Source organism: Salvelinus fontinalis, chromosome 8 (genome assembly GCF_029448725.1).
Source record: "Salvelinus fontinalis isolate EN_2023a chromosome 8, ASM2944872v1, whole genome shotgun sequence".
Lineage (NCBI taxonomy): Eukaryota > Metazoa > Chordata > Actinopteri > Salmoniformes > Salmonidae > Salvelinus > Salvelinus fontinalis.
In genome coordinates, this window is record NC_074672.1 from 44,556,674 (window position 1) to 44,572,402 (window position 15,729).

Here is a 15,729-nt window from a genome sequence, read left to right on the forward strand (position 1 = left end):
TATTTATGTTAGCTCACCACCAAATACAAAAAAGGACAGACATTTTTCACAGCACAGGTAGCATGCAAAAAGCCAACCTAACTAACCAAGAACCAACCAAACTAACCAAGAAACAACTTCATCAGATGACAGTCTTATAACCTGTTATGGCTGCAGCCCGACACCGGTACACCTATGACAACATCCCCCCACCCCCCCCCACACTGATTAGCATCGCTAGCATAGCGTCACAATTAAATAGCAGCATCTAAATATCATTAAATCACAAGTCCAAGACACCTAATGAAAGATACAGATCTTGTGAATAAAGCCACCATTTCAGATTTTTAAAATGTTTTACAGGGAAGACACAATATGTAAATCTATTAGCTAACCATGTTAGCAAAACACACCATTTTTCCTTGTCCACCATTTTCTCTCAACATCAGTAGCTATCACCAATTCGGCTAAACTAAGATATTGATAGCCACTAACCAAGAAAAAACCTCATCAGATGACAGTCTGATAACATATTTATTGTATAGGATAGGTTTTGTTAGAAAAATGTGCATATTTCAGGTATAAATCATAGTTTACAATTGCACCCACCATCACAACTCGACTAGAATAAATACACAGAGCAATGTGTATTACCAATTTACTCATCATAAAACATTTCTTAAAAATACACAGCACATAGCAATGGAAAGATACAGATCCTGTGAATTCAGACAATATTTCAGATGTTCTAAGTGTTTTACAGCGAAAACACAATAAATCGTTATATTAGCATACCACATATGCAAACGTTACCCGACCATTGATTCAAGCCAAAGAGAGCGATATCGTTATCATCGCCAAAATATATTAATTTTTTCACTAACCTTCTCAGAATTCTTCCGATGACACTCCTGTAACATCATATTACAACATACATATAGAGTTTGTTCGAAAATGTGCATATTTAGCCACTAAAACCGTGGTTCTACAATGACAATACTAGCAAAACTAGCCTGAAAATGTCGGTCGCCATCTTTCACAGTGATCTTGTCTCATGGATATCTATTCATAAACTTGACTAAAAAAATATAAGTTGGACAGCTATCGAAAGACAAATTAGTTCTTAATGCAATCGCTGAATTACATTTCTAAAATTATCCTTACTGTGCAATACAGGGTTCGCCAAGCGAAGCTATACCAAACAAAATGGCGGAATATGCGTTTAAAATTTTTCGACAGAACAACGATTTATCATCTTAAATATTTCTTACTATGAGGTGATCTTCCATCAGAATCTTGGGCAATGTATCCTCTCTTGGGTCTAATCTTCTTTTGGTCGAAAGATGCCCTCTGTCCGTCGAAATGCCCACTAACATTCGACCGGGACCCCGAAACGTGCCCAGCGCTTCAAAGAGTATCACATAGAAATGCCTCAAAATCGCACTAAACGGATATAAATTGCTATAAAACGGTTTAAATTAACTACCTTATGATGTTTTTAACACCTATTACGAGTAAAAACATGACCGGCGCTATATTACTGGCTAAACCAAGGCTTGGAAAAAGGTCAGTCCGATGTCCTTCTTGCGTTGAGCGCAGAGTCCAAAAGAACGCTACTTCCGGTATTTGGTGATTTATAGAGGCCATGATTGCGCAATCGACTCCATTCAAATTGTCACCACTTACTGACATCTAGAGGAAGGCGTGGGCAGTGTTTGTATCCTCATAGGATTTACAGGGGCTTTAAAACTGATCTGGAACCAGAGGCCAAATTTCTGAAAACTCACTCACTGGGAGGAAAAGTGCTATAGAATGAGTTCTGTTTCACTCAGAGACATAATTCAAACGGCTATAGAAACTAGAGAGTGTTTTCTATCCAATAATAACAATAATATGCATATTGTACGAGCAAGAATTGAGTACGAGGCCGTTTGAAATGGGCACGATTTAACTGACTAATCAATACGCCCCCTGCAGCCCAAACAGGATAACATGTTATACAATAAATCTATGTTTTGTTCGAAAAATGTGCATATTTGAGGTATAAATCAGTTTTACATTGCACCTACCATCACAGATACCGTCAGAAATAGCACTGAAGCAGCTAGAGTAATTACAGACACCAACATCAAATACCTAAATACTCATCATAAAACATTTCTGAAAAATCGATGGTGTACAGCAAATTAAAGACAAACATCTTGTGAATCCAGCCAATATTTCCGATTTTTTTAAGTGTTTTACAGCGAAAACACAATAAAGCATTATATTAGCTTACTACAATAGCCTACCACATTACCGCATTCATTCATCAAGGCATGTTAGCGATAGCAATAGGCACGTTAGCGATAGCGAATAAACCAGCAAAAGATATTAATTTTCACTAACCTTCATAAACCTTCATCAGATGACAGTCCTATAACATCAGGTTATACATACACTTATGTTTTGTTCAAAAATGTGCATATTTAGAGCTGAAATCAGTGGTTATACATTGTGCTAACGTAGCATCTTTTTCCCAGAATGTGCGGATATTTTTTTGACACTCAACTATTCTGACCAAATAACTATTCATAAACGTTTCTAGAAAATACATGTTGTATAGGAAATGATAGATACACTAGTTCTTAATGCAATCGGCGTGTTAGAACTCGAAAAATAACTTCATTACGACATCCAGCTTAGTTATAGCGAGAGCGTGCCCAAAATCTGGGCGCAAACGACTATTTCACATGTTCGACAGATATATGAAATAGCATCATAAAATGGGTCCTACTTTTGACGATCTTCCATCAGAATGTTGTACAAGGGGTCCTTTGTCCAGAACAATCGTTGTTTGGATTTAGAATGTCCTCTTCTCCAGTCAATTAGCACGGAAAGCTAGCAAAGTAGCGCAAAGCTCTCCTTCCTGAACAAAGGCACACAACGCAACATGCCTAACGTCCCGAATAAATTTCAATAATCTAATAAAACTATATTGAAAAAACATACTTTACGATGATATTGTCACATAAATCAAAGCCGGAGATATTAGTTGTCTATAACGACAGCTTTTCAGAAGGCAAAACCAGGTCCCTTCACGCGCTCTCCAGAAAACAGGAAACTGGTGACACGTCATGCCGAGAGCTTTTATTCGACCCCAGATCAAGTTATACCCTCCATTTCTTCTCTCACTGCCTGTCGGCATCTAGTGGAAGACATATGAAGTGCATGTATACTGATATATATGAAGCCCATTTATAGGCAGGCCCTAGAACAGAGCATCGATTTCTATCCAATAGTAATAATAATATGCATATTGTACGAGCAAGAATTGAGTACGAGGCCGTTTAAATTGGGCACGATTTTCCCCCAAAGTGAAAACAGCGCCCTCTGTCCTCAACAGGTTTAAACTGCAGGTAAAGGTGAACTGCACTGCAGCTCTAACATGTCTAGTGTCTAAAGCGTTTATGGGTGTCTGTCTACACTTTCTACCAGTCAATCTGGAGAAGAGCAGGCGCTACCATGTGATCATAGATATTCATAATTAGGGTCTTATAGGACATAATTCAAGAATAAGGCAATACAAATCATGACTACACTACCAATGATGCAGCTGCTTGCACACTACAGAGTAGCATCACATGCCGGTAAAAAAAAATACTTGACCTTTCTGAAACCATTTGAAATCGAGGTAAAGTTTGTATCTACATTCAGTAATGAAGTTTGAATGATTCAGGTATTAGGTGTTACTTGACTAAACCTGAGGGTTAGTTTTAATTGGACAGGTACTTTAAAAGGTTGACAGACCCTGTTCTATATTAGACATTGTCAAAATATATTAGTACATACCTGTAAATACTGCAGCCTGTGTTAATGGATATTGTTCTATATTAATTCATGTCAATCTTTATTCTTTCAGATATTTCAAAGCAGCAACTTTTTTTGGAAAGGTGAATTTCAGCAACATAAACACCTCATATTATGATGAGCATCTATTAAATTCATACTCATCATTATAGGGCAGGTTATCATATTCTGATGAGCATCTATTACAATCATACTCATCATTATAGGGCAGGTTATCATATTCTGATGAGCATCTATTACAATAATACTCATCATTATAGAGCAGGTTATCATATTCTGATGTAGCATCTATTACATTCATACTCATCATTATAGGGCAGGTTATCATATTCTGATGTAGAATCTATTATCTATCTATCTCCATGGTGTTGATCAGGAGGTAGAGTGGGGAGGTGCTGGGAGTAGGAGAGGGACTCCATGGTGTTGATCAGGAGGTAGAGTGGGGAGGTGCTGGGAGTAGGAGAGGGACTCCATGGTGTTGATCAGGAGGTAGAGTGGGGAGGTGCTGGGAGTAGGAGAGGGACTCCATGGTGTTGATCAGGAGGTAGAGTGGGGAGGTGCTGGGAGTAGGAGAGGGACTCCATGGTGTTGATCAGGAGGTAGAGTGGGGAGGTGCTGGGAGTAGGAGAGGGACTCCATGGTGTTGATCAGGAGGTAGAGTGGGGAGGTGCTGGGAGTAGGAGAGGGACTCCATGGTGTTGATCAGGAGGTAGAGTGGGGAGGTGCTGGGAGTAGGAGAGGGACTCCATGGTCTTGATCAGGAGGTAGAGTGGGGAGGTGCTGGGAGTAGGAGAGGGACTCCATGGTGTTGATCAGGAGGTAGAGTGGGGAGGTGCTGGGAGTAGGAGAGGGACTCCATGGTGTTGATCAGGAGGTAGAGTGGGGAGGTGCTGGGAGTAGGAGAGGGACTCCATGGTGTTGATCAGGAGGTAGAGTGGGGAGGTGCTGGGAGTAGGAGAGGGACTCCATGGTGTTGATCAGGAGGTAGAGTGGGGAGGTGCTGGGAGTAGGAGAGGGACTCCATGGTGTTGATCAGGAGGTAGAGTGGGGAGGTGCTGGGAGTAGGAGAGGGACTCCATGGTGTTGATCAGGAGGTAGAGTGGGGAGGTGCTGGAAGTAGGAGAGGGACTCCATGGTGTTGATCAGGAGGTAGAGTGAGGAGGTGCTGGGAGTAGGAGAGGGACTCCATGGTGTTGATCAGGAGGTAGAGTGGGGAGGTGCTGGGAGTAGGAGAGGGACTCCATGGTGTTGATCAGGAGGTAGAGTGGGGAGGTGCTGGGAGTAGGAGAGGGACTCCATGGTGTTGATCAGGAGGTAGAGTGGGGAGGTGCTGGGAGTAGGAGAGGGACTCCATGGTGTTGGTCAGGAAGAAACAGCAGGAGGGAGAGTGGGGAGGTGCTGGGAGTAGTAGAGGGACTCCATGGTGTTGATCAGGAGGTAGAGTGGGGAGGTGCTGGGAGTAGGAGAGGGACTCCATGATGTTGATCAGGAGGTAGAGTGGGGAGGTGCTGGGAGTAGGAGAGGGACTCCATGGTGTTGATCAGGAGGTAGAGTGGGGAGGTGCTGGGAGTATGAGAGGGACTCCATGGTGTTGATCAGGAGGTAGAGTGGGGAGGTGCTGGGAGTAGGAGAGGGACTCCATGATGTTGATCAGGAGGTAGAGTGGGGAGGTGCTGGGAGTAGGAGAGGGACTCCATGGTGTTGATCAGGAGGTAGAGTGGGGAGGTGCTGGGAGTATGAGAGGGACTCCATGGTGACTCTGAGGTCCCTAGCTGAGGAGGAAGGAATGGGTGTGATCGATTCCAGACGAATAGAGATGGAACGATCAGAGGAGGGTGGAGGACAAGGAGGAGTTAGGAGCAATCACAGAACACGTCATTCTCAGTGACTTGAGGATTGTGCAGCGATTTACTCACCCTAGACCAGAGCTACCGTCCTGTATTTTTTCATTACAATCCCAATCTAGTCCACCTGATTCTAATAATTAACTGTTTGGTATACTGAATCAGGTTAGTTACAACTGGGGCTGGAGTGAAAACCTACAGGAGTGTAGCTCTCCAGGAACATGATTAGAGAGCCCTGCCCTAGACTGATGTGTTGCTTGACCTCTAGTTCCTACCATGAGTCATTATATCCCTTGGTTATTGTTTGATCCTTTCATCTTGTTCTTTAATTTACTTTTGGTGCTTCGAATGTATGAATCAGATCTGAGTTTGAGTTAGAGGTTTCTTAAATGTATCTGTACAAATTTGTATTTCAGGTTACGTGACGCACACCCACACTCAACATGGCAACCACACTGCATTTGATCGGTGGTGGAGGAGGCAGTTCATTTGAATTCCACGGCATGGACAACGGTGCCACCCTCAAGAAGATTGGAGTGGCGGTGGAAGGCTGGCAGATCAAAGCTGTGCGGGTGGAGCTGACCGACGGGCGCGTTGCGACCTTTGGAAATTCGCACACTTTCAGTGAGTTTGAGTTTGACCTCGGCGAGCGCATCACCAAGCTGTCGCTGTGGGGTAACGGCGCCGGCACACGTCTGGGTGCCATCAAGTTCACAACGAGTAAGAACCGGCAGTTTTTTGAAAAAATGACCAGCTGGCCACTGAAGACTGAGTACACCATAGATGTGGGGTCCGGAATCTGCCTGGGGCTGCAGGGCAGGTCTGGCTCGGACATCGACTGCATGGGCTTCCTCTTCATCAACACCGTCAAGTCGTCCGTAATGACTGACATGGAGTATCCCACCCTGTCCCTCTTCAAACCCCAGGTGTGTGTAGACGGCTCAGGAAAACTCTACCGATGCTCTAACATTAAGGGGGATGTCCACTTTAAAACATATAATCCAAAATGGGGGTCGATATTCATCAGGCATCTCATTTCTAGGACAGTCACACACACATACAGACACATTAGTTATTATTGTTGGCTTTCTAAAAATCTATTGATCAGTTCCTCACTGATGATTAGTTCTAAAATTGTCTTTGTCTTGTCTGAACAATTTGTATCTTTGTGTGTGTGTTGATTTTAGGTGACCCCAGAATATGTGAAATCCGTGTCCCACCACAATGACACCTCATTGGTTCAAGAAGAGTCCATTACATACAGCAAGACCCTGACCAAGACTTCCTCCTGGTCCGTCAGGAACAAGATAGAATCCACATTGAATGTGTCGGTCAAAGCAGGGATCCCGGATCTGGTCGAGGTGTCATCAGGGTTCAGCTTGACCGTGGGAGTGGAGCATTCCACCAGCTTGGAGAAGACAGAGACCATAACAGAATCAGATACCATCAACCTGAAGATCCCGCCAGGGAAGACCATGGATGTTGAGATCACAGTGGGGAGAGCAAATATCGACCTCGACTACAGGGCCACAGTGAAAGTCACCTGCATGAATGGCAGTCAGCTGGTCTTCCCATCCAACGGCATCTACACTGGTGTGACTTACACTTCAGCGAGGGTATCCACAAAGGAGAGATGAGACAAGTGTATGACATCATGAATAGTATGCACAGTGATAGAATATGACACCATGACTAATTCTTTGTGTGCCTTCTCTGTTATTATGATAATCTTTGAGTGATTCTGATTGAACCCAGTTGATTCAGCTCTTCTGTTATTATGATAATCTTTGAGTGATTCTGATTGAACCCAGTTGATTCAGCTCTTCTGTTATTATGATAATCTTTGAGTGATTCTGATTGAACCCAGTTGATTCAGCTCTTCTGTTATTATGATAATCTTTGAGTGATTCTGATTGAACCCAGTTGATTCAGCTCTTCTGTTATTATGATAATCTTTGAGTGATTCTGATTGAACCCAGTTGATTCAGCTCTTCTGTTATTATGATAATCTTTGAGTGATTCTGATTGAACCCAGTTGATTCAGCTCTTCTGTTATTATGATAATCTTTGAGTGATTCTGATTGAACCCAGTTGATTCAGCTCTTCTGTTATTATGATAATCTTTGAGTGATTCTGATTGAACCCAGTTGATTCAGCTCTTCTGTTATTATGATAATCTTTGAGTGATTCTGATTGAACCCAGTTGATTCAGCTCTTCTGTTATTATGATAATCTTTGAGTGATTCTGATTGAACCCAGTTGATTCAGCTCTTCTGTTATTATGATAATCTTTGAGTGATTCTGATTGAACCCAGTTGATTCAGCTCTTCTGTTATTATGATAATCTTTGAGTGATTCTTATTGAACCCAGTTGATTCAGCTCTTCTGTTATTATGATAATCTTTGAGTGATTCTGATTGAACCCAGTTGATTCAGCTCTTTCTGTTATTATGATAATCTTTGAGTGATTCTGATTGAACCCAGTTGATTCAGCTCTTCTGTTATTATGATAATCTTTGAGTGATTCTAATTGAACCCAGTTGATTCAGCTCTTCTGTTATTATGATAATCTTTGAGTGATTCTGATTGAACCCAGTTGATTCAGCTCTTCTGTTATTATGATAATCTTTGAGTGATTCTTATTGAACCCAGTTGATTCAGCTCTTCTGTCTCAGCAGATGGTATAACAACAGATGTGTGATTCCTGCAATCCGTTGCCTTTTGTGTCCAATTACATTTTAACACGTGTTGTGTGAATTATTGAACAACATTCACTACAGAACAATGTTATGTAACTATAATTCATTTCATTTATAATAAACCATTTGTCTGGTGTGTCAGTAAGCTTGCGCCATATCCCCAGTTAAGTTTATTCATCTTCCATTGGATATGCTATTCATAAAATTCACAAATATTGTAATTATCATTTCAATATTTTGATGATCATTACATTGAGTTGTAATCTTTCTAACTAATTGTTAGTCATGATTCATTTATTATTTAATTTAAGAATCTTCTAATGTGTTTGTTAGCACACATGCAGTCACACTCACACACGCACAGAGTTTTTACCTCTGGTTGCACATTTAACATGCTGGTAGAAATGAGGTAAAATGGATTTAAGTTATCCTGCATTGAGGTCCCCGGCCACTAGGAGCGCCGTCTCTGGATGAGCATTTTCCTGTTTGCTTATGGCCTTATACAGCTCATTGAGTGCGTGTTAGTGTGAGCATCGGTTTGTGGTGGTAAATAGACAACTACTAAGAATATAGACTAAAAACTATCTTCGGCCTGACAGTAGAGAAAATAGATGATCATTATAAGAGGGTAAAGGTAATGGGCTATATTTCACATACTTCCTACACATCACATCACCTGCTGGAGGCACAGACAGATAGCTGTAAATGGACCTGTAAAGATGTAATTGTATAGCTCTATGGTAAAACTTTGGAAAACCTCAGACATGAAAAGACAAAAAAATATAATTTCATTGAACCCTGAAGATAGTTTTGGTGTAACTCCTGGTGAGATTTTTACAGAGAGAGAGACAGACACACATGGACACTACAGGTCAAAGAGGGAGTGCTGATCTGGCAGAGCCCGACATGCCCCAACATCAACATAACAATAAACACTAGTCTCCTAGTCGATACTTTCAACCCCACTTCACCCCAAAATAACTGTAAATATTCACTTTCATCCTCTGATCTTCATACCAAACTATGAGAAACAGACACACACACACACACAGACACACACGTTTGTTATCAGCATTCTGAGCTATAGGGAATAGAACCAAGATATAACACATATCCTGTTTACACATGGATGCTAAACATGTGTTTACTCTTTGCCTGCCATATGTGAAATCTAAAATTAATTTAAAAAGGAACAGTTTTTAACGGTCCAAGCTCTTAGAGGTTAGAAGTATGTGTTTTCTGAAACGTCTTTTAAGGCAGAGAGAAGGTGGCCAACACAATTTTCCCATTTGCAGCTGCTTTCGATTCTACAATGTGCAGCGTAATTATAAACAATACCTTTTTTTATTCAATCACTTCAGTACCCCGACCTCTTTCTCCTTCTCTGGAGCGAGAGTTCTCACAACATATTATTTTCTCTGGCGAAGTCACTTAGTATGATTCACTTAGGTTCTGAGTTGTGGCTGTGTCATAGCTGTGTGATTACAGTGTGTCAGAGTTCCTTTAATCGCTCCTTTCTCAGAACTGTGCAGGGACCTGTGGATTTAAGGGCTCAACTCTCTCCACAGTCTCTCACCGATATGTCTAGATAACCACAAAGTTATAAGGGTATATAAGGGTATATAGGGTATATAGGGTATAAGGGTATAAAGGGTCTCCCGGGTGGCGCAGTGGTCTAGGGCACTGCATCACAGTGCTAGCTGCGCCACCGGGTTCGCGCCCAGGCTCTGTCGCAGCCGGCCGCAACCGGGAGGTCCGTGGGGCGACGCACAATTGGCATTGCGTCGTCCGGGTTAGGGAGGGTTTGGCCGGTAGGGGTATCCTTGTCTCAGTAATAAAATGTATGCACTCTACTGTAAGTCGCTCTGGATAAGAGCGTCTGCTAAATGACGCAAATGTAAAAAAAAATAAAGGCCTGCTGAAGCCAAACAATATTTTGGTTTCCCATTTGGTGTACATTTTCTGAATCCCGCTTTATGTGTGTCTGTATGCAGCTGGTGGAGGTCCTTAGTGGGTGACCTCCCACCACATTGTGCATTAGATACAGAAAGATGACAAGCTGAATCTGAGAGGGGGATTTGAGACTAAGGCCCATGTTGAGGGTCAGTAGGGGGTCTGAGACTAAGGACCATGTTGAGGGTCTGAGACTAAGGACCATGTTGAGGGTCAGTAGGGGGTCTGAGACTAAGGACCATGTAGAGGGTCTGAGACTAAGGACCATGTTGAGGGTCAGTAGAGGGTCTGAGACTAAGGACCATGTTGAGGGTCAGTAGGGGGTCTGAGACTAAGGACCATGTAGAGGGTCTGAGACTAAGGACCATGTTGAGGGTCAGTAGGGGGTCGGAGACTAAGGACCATGTAGAGGGTCTGAGACTAAGGACCATGTTGAGGGTCAGTAGGGGGTCTGAGACTAAGGACCATGTAGAGGGTCTAAGACTAAGGACCATGTTGAGGGTCAGTAGGGGGTCTGAGACTAAGGACCATGTAGAGGGTCTGAGACTAAGGACCATGTTGAGGGTCAGTAGGGGGTCGGAGACTAAGGACCATGTAGGGGGTCAGTAGGGGGTCTGAGACTACGGACCATGTAGGGGGTCTGAGACTAAGGACCATGTTGAGGGTCAGTAGAGGGTCTGAGACTAAGGACCATGTTGAGGGTCAGTAGAGGGTCTGAGACTAAGGACCATGTAGAGGGTCAGTAGAGGGTCTGAGACTAAGGACCATGTTGAGGTTCAGTAGAGGGTCTGAGACTAAGGACCATGTAGAGGGTCAGTAGGGGGTCTGAGACTAAGGACCATGTAGAGGGTCTGAGACTAAGGACCATGTTGAGGGTCAGTAGGGGGTCTGAGACTAAGGACCATGTAGAGGGTCTGAGACTAAGGACCATGTTGAGGGTCAGTAGGGGGTCTGAGACTAAGGACCATGTTGAGGGTCAGTAGGGGGTCTGAGACTAAGGACCATGTTGAGGGTCAGTAGGGGGTCTGAGACTAAGGACCATGTAGAGGGTCTGAGACTAAGGACCATGTTGAGGGTCAGTAGGGGGTCTGAGACTAAGGACCATGTAGAGGGTCTGAGACTAAGGACCATGTTGAGGGTCAGTAGGGGGTCTGAGACTAAGGACCATTTTGAGGGTCAGTAGAGGGTCTGAGACTAAGGACCATGTTGAGGGTCAGTAGAGGGTCTGAGACTAAGGACCATGTAGAGGGTCAGTAGAGGGTCTGAGACTAAGGACCATGTTGAGGGTCAGTAGAGGGTCTGAGACTAAGGACCATGTTGAGGGTCAGTAGGGGGTCTGAGACTAAGGACCATGTAGAGGGTCTGAGACTAAGGACCATGTTGAGGGTCAGTAGGGGGTCTGAGACTAAGGACCATGTAGAGGGTCTGAGACTAAGGACCATGTTGAGGGTCAGTAGGGGGTCTGAGACTAAGGACCATGTTGAGGGTCAGTAGGGGGTCTGAGACTAAGGACCATGTTGAGGGTCAGTAGGGGGTCTGAGACTAAGGATCATGTTGAGGGTCAGTAGAGGGTCTGAGACTAAGGACCATGTAGAGGGTCTGAGACTAAGGACCATGTAGAGGGTCTGAGACTAAGGACCATGTTGAGGGTCAGTAGAGGGTCTGAGACTAAGGACCATGTTGAGGGTCAGTAGGGGGTCTGAGACTAAGGACCATGTTGAGGGTCAGTAGGGGGTCTGAGACTAAGGACCATGTTGAGGGTCAGTAGAGGGTCTGAGACTAAGGACCATGTTGAGGGTCAGTAGGGGGTCTGAGACTAAGGACCATGTTGAGGGTCAGTAGAGGGTCTGAGACTAAGGACCATGTTGAGGGTCAGTAGGGGGTCTGAGACTAAGGACCATGTTGAGGGTCAGTAGGGGGTCTGAGTATAGGACCATGTTGTTTTCCGTGGGACAGAAGAGCCACTTAAAGAAGAAGTTACAGGTCTGTGAGAGCCAGAAATCTTGCTTGTTTGTAGGTGACCAAATACTTATTTTCCACCATAATTTTCAAATAAATTCATTAATAATCCTACAATGTGATTTTCTGGAAATGTTTTTCCTCATTTTGTCTGTCATAGTTGAAGTGTACCTATGATGAAAATTACAGGCCTCTCTCATCTTTTTAAGTGGTAGAACTTGCACAATTGGTGGCTGACTAAATACTTTTTTGCCCCACTGTATATATACAGTTGAAGTCAAAAATTTACATACTCCTTAGCCCAATACATTTAAACTCAGTTTTTCACAATTCCTGACATTTAATCCTAGTAAAAAATTCCCTGTCTTAGGTCAGTTAGGATCACCACTTTATTTTAAGAATGTGAAATGTCAGAATAATAGTAGAAATAATTATTAATTTCAGCTTTAATTTCTTTCATCACATTCCCAGTGAGTCAGAAGTTTACATACACTCAGTTAGTATTTGGTAGCATTGCCTTTAAATTGTTGAACTTCGGTCAAACGTTTCGGGTAGCCATCCACAAGCTTCCCACAATAAGTTGAGGGAATTTTGGCCCATTCCTCCTGACAGCTGGTGTAACTGAGTCAGGTTTGTAGGCCTCCTTGCTTTTTTAATTTCTGCCCACAAATGGTCTATGGGATCGAAGTCAGAGCTTTGTGATGGCCACTCCAATACCTTGACTTTGTTGTACTTAAGCCATTTTACCACAACTTTGGAAGTATGCTTGGGGTCATTGTCCATTTGGAAGACCCATTTGCGACCAAGCTTTAACATCCTGACTGATGTCTTGAGATGTTGCTTCAATATATCCACATAATTTTCATCCCTCATGATGCCATGTATTTTGTGAAGTGCACCAGTCCCTCGTGCAGCAAAGCACCCCCACAACATGATGCTGCCACCCCCGTGCTTCATGTTTGGGATGGTGTTCTTCGGCTTGCAAGGCTCCCCCTTTTTCCTCCAAACATAACGATGGTCATTATGACCAAACAATTCTATTTTTGTTTCATCAGACCAGAAGACTTTTCTCCATGTGCAGTTGCAAACCGTAGACTGGGTTTTTTATGGCGGTTTTGGAGCAGTGGCTTCTTCCTTGCTGAGCGGCCTTTCAGGTTATGTCGATATAGGACTCGTTTTACTGTCGATATAGATACTTTTGTACCTGGTTCCTCCAGCATCTCCACAAGGTCCTTTGCTGTTGTTCTGGGATTGATTTGCACTTTTTGCAACAAAGTACATTGATCTCTAGGACACAGAAAGCGTCTCCTTCCTGAGCAGTATGACGGCTGCGTGGTCCCATGGTGTTTATTCTTGCGTACTATTGTTTGTACAGATGAACGTGGTACCTTCAGCCGATTGGAAATTGCTCCCAAGGATGAACCAGACTTGTGGAGGTCTACAATTGTTTTTCTGAGGTCTTGGCTGATTTCTTTTGATTTTCCCATGATGTCAAGCAAAGAGGCACTGAGTTTGAAGGTAGGCCTTGAAATACATCCACAGGTACACTTCGAATTCACTCAAATTGATCTCCGCATGTATGGTTCCCACCGTGAAGCATGGAGGAGGCGGTGTGATTGATGGTGTGGGGGTTCTTTGTTGGTGACACTGTCAGTAATTTATTTTTGATTTTAAGGCACAGTTAGGCAGGGTAGCCTAGTGGTTAGAGCGATGGACTAGTAACCGGAAGGTTGCAAGTTTGAACCCCCAAGCTGACAAGCTACAAATCTGTTGTTCTGCCCCTGAACAAGGCAGTTAACCCATTGTTACTAGGCTGTCATTGAAAATAAGAATTTGTTCTTAACACCCCGGCCGTCCTACAATCTAAGATTGATGCCCTCAATCTCACACAAATTATCAATTAATTATCAATGAACCTACCAGGTACAACCCCAAATCTGTAAACACGGGCACTCTCAAAGATATCATCCTAAACAACCTGCCATCCAAATACACCTCTGCTGTCTTCAACCAGGATCTCAGCGATCACTGCCTTATTGTCTGTGTCAATAATGGGTCTGCGGTCAAATGACCACCCATCATCACTGTCAAACGCTCCCTAAAACACTTCAGCGAGCAGGCCTTTCTAATCGACCTGGCTCGGGTGTCCTGGAAGGATATTGACCTCATTCCGTCAGTAGAGGATGCCTGGTTGCTTTTTAAAAGTGCTTTTCTCACCATCTTAAATAAGCATTCCCCATTCAACATTTTTTGAACCAGGAACAGATAGGGTTCACTCCAGAACTGACTGCCCTTGACCAGCACAAAAACATGCTGTGGCGTACTGCAGTAGCATCGAATATCCCCCGCGATGTGTGGAACTTTTCACGGAAGTTAGGAACTAATATACACAGGCAGTTAGGAAAGCAAAGGCTAGCTTTTTCAAACAGAAATTTGCATCCTGCAGCACAAACTCCAAAAAGTTCTGGGACACTGTGAAGTCCATGGAGAATAATAGCACCCAGCTGCCCACTGCACTGAGGCTAGGAAACACTGTCACCCCCGATAAATCCTAGATAATTGAGAAATTCAAAAAGCATTTTTCTACGGCTGGCCATGCTTTCCACCTGGCCACCCCTATCCCGGTCAACAGCTTCTCTTTTGTATCGTCTGAGATCCCCAAAGATTGGAAAGCTGCCACGGTCATCCAGCTCTTCAAAGGGGGTGACACTCTAGACACAAACTGTTACAGACCTATATTTATCCTACCCTGTCTTTCTAAGGTCTTCGAAAGCCAAGTTAAAAAACAGATCACTGACCATTTCGAATCCCACCGTTAGGCTACCTGGTTTCCGAGCTGGTCATGGGTGCACCTCAGCCACGCTCAAGGTCCTAAATGAAATCATAACCGCCATCGATAAGAGACAAAACTGTGCAGCTTTATTCATCGACCTGGTCAAGGCTTTCGACTCTGTCAATCACCACATTCGTATCGGCAGACTCCACAGCCTTGGTTTCTCAAATGACTGCCTCGCCTGGTTCACCAACTACTTCTCAGAGTTCAGTGTGTCAAATCGGAAAGCCCGTTGTCCGGACCTCTAGCAATCTCTATGGGGGTGCCACAGGGCTCAATTCTCGGGCCGACTCTTTTCTCTGTAAACATCAATGATGTCGCTCTTGCTGCTGGTGATTCTCTGATCCACCTCTACGCAAACGACACCATTCTGTATACTCCTGGCCCTTCTTTGGACAATGTGTTAACTAACCTCCAGACGAGCTTCAATGCCATACAACTCTCCTTCCGTGGCCTCCAACTGCTCTTAAATGCAAGTAAAACTAAATGCAGGCTCTTCAACCGATCGCTGCCCTCAAATACCTAGGTGTCTGGTTAAATTTTTAAGTCTCTTTCCAGACTCACATTAAACATCTCCAATCCAAAATGAAAGGTAGAATTGGCTTCCTCCTTC

General features: G+C 43.6%; 1 protein-coding gene across 5 annotated transcripts in view; it reads left to right on the forward strand.

Moving 5' to 3' along the window:
• Positions 1–8,521, forward strand: part of LOC129861305 (aerolysin-like protein) — a 39,150-nt gene extending 30,629 nt beyond the window's left edge. For 4 of the 5 annotated variants that reach the window (XM_055932610.1, XM_055932611.1, XM_055932612.1 and 1 more), the window contains 3 exons: positions 3,881–3,911; positions 6,089–6,598; positions 6,860–8,521. In XM_055932610.1, the coding sequence (XP_055788585.1) occupies positions 6,116–6,598; positions 6,860–7,309 (933 nt within the window). In that variant the 5' untranslated portion in view covers positions 3,881–3,911; positions 6,089–6,115 and the 3' untranslated portion in view covers positions 7,310–8,521. The remainder of the gene's footprint in view (positions 1–3,880; positions 3,912–6,088; positions 6,599–6,859) is intronic. The other variant, XM_055932614.1, reaches the window with a different exon arrangement.
• Positions 8,522–15,729: the final 7,208 nt, after the last annotated feature.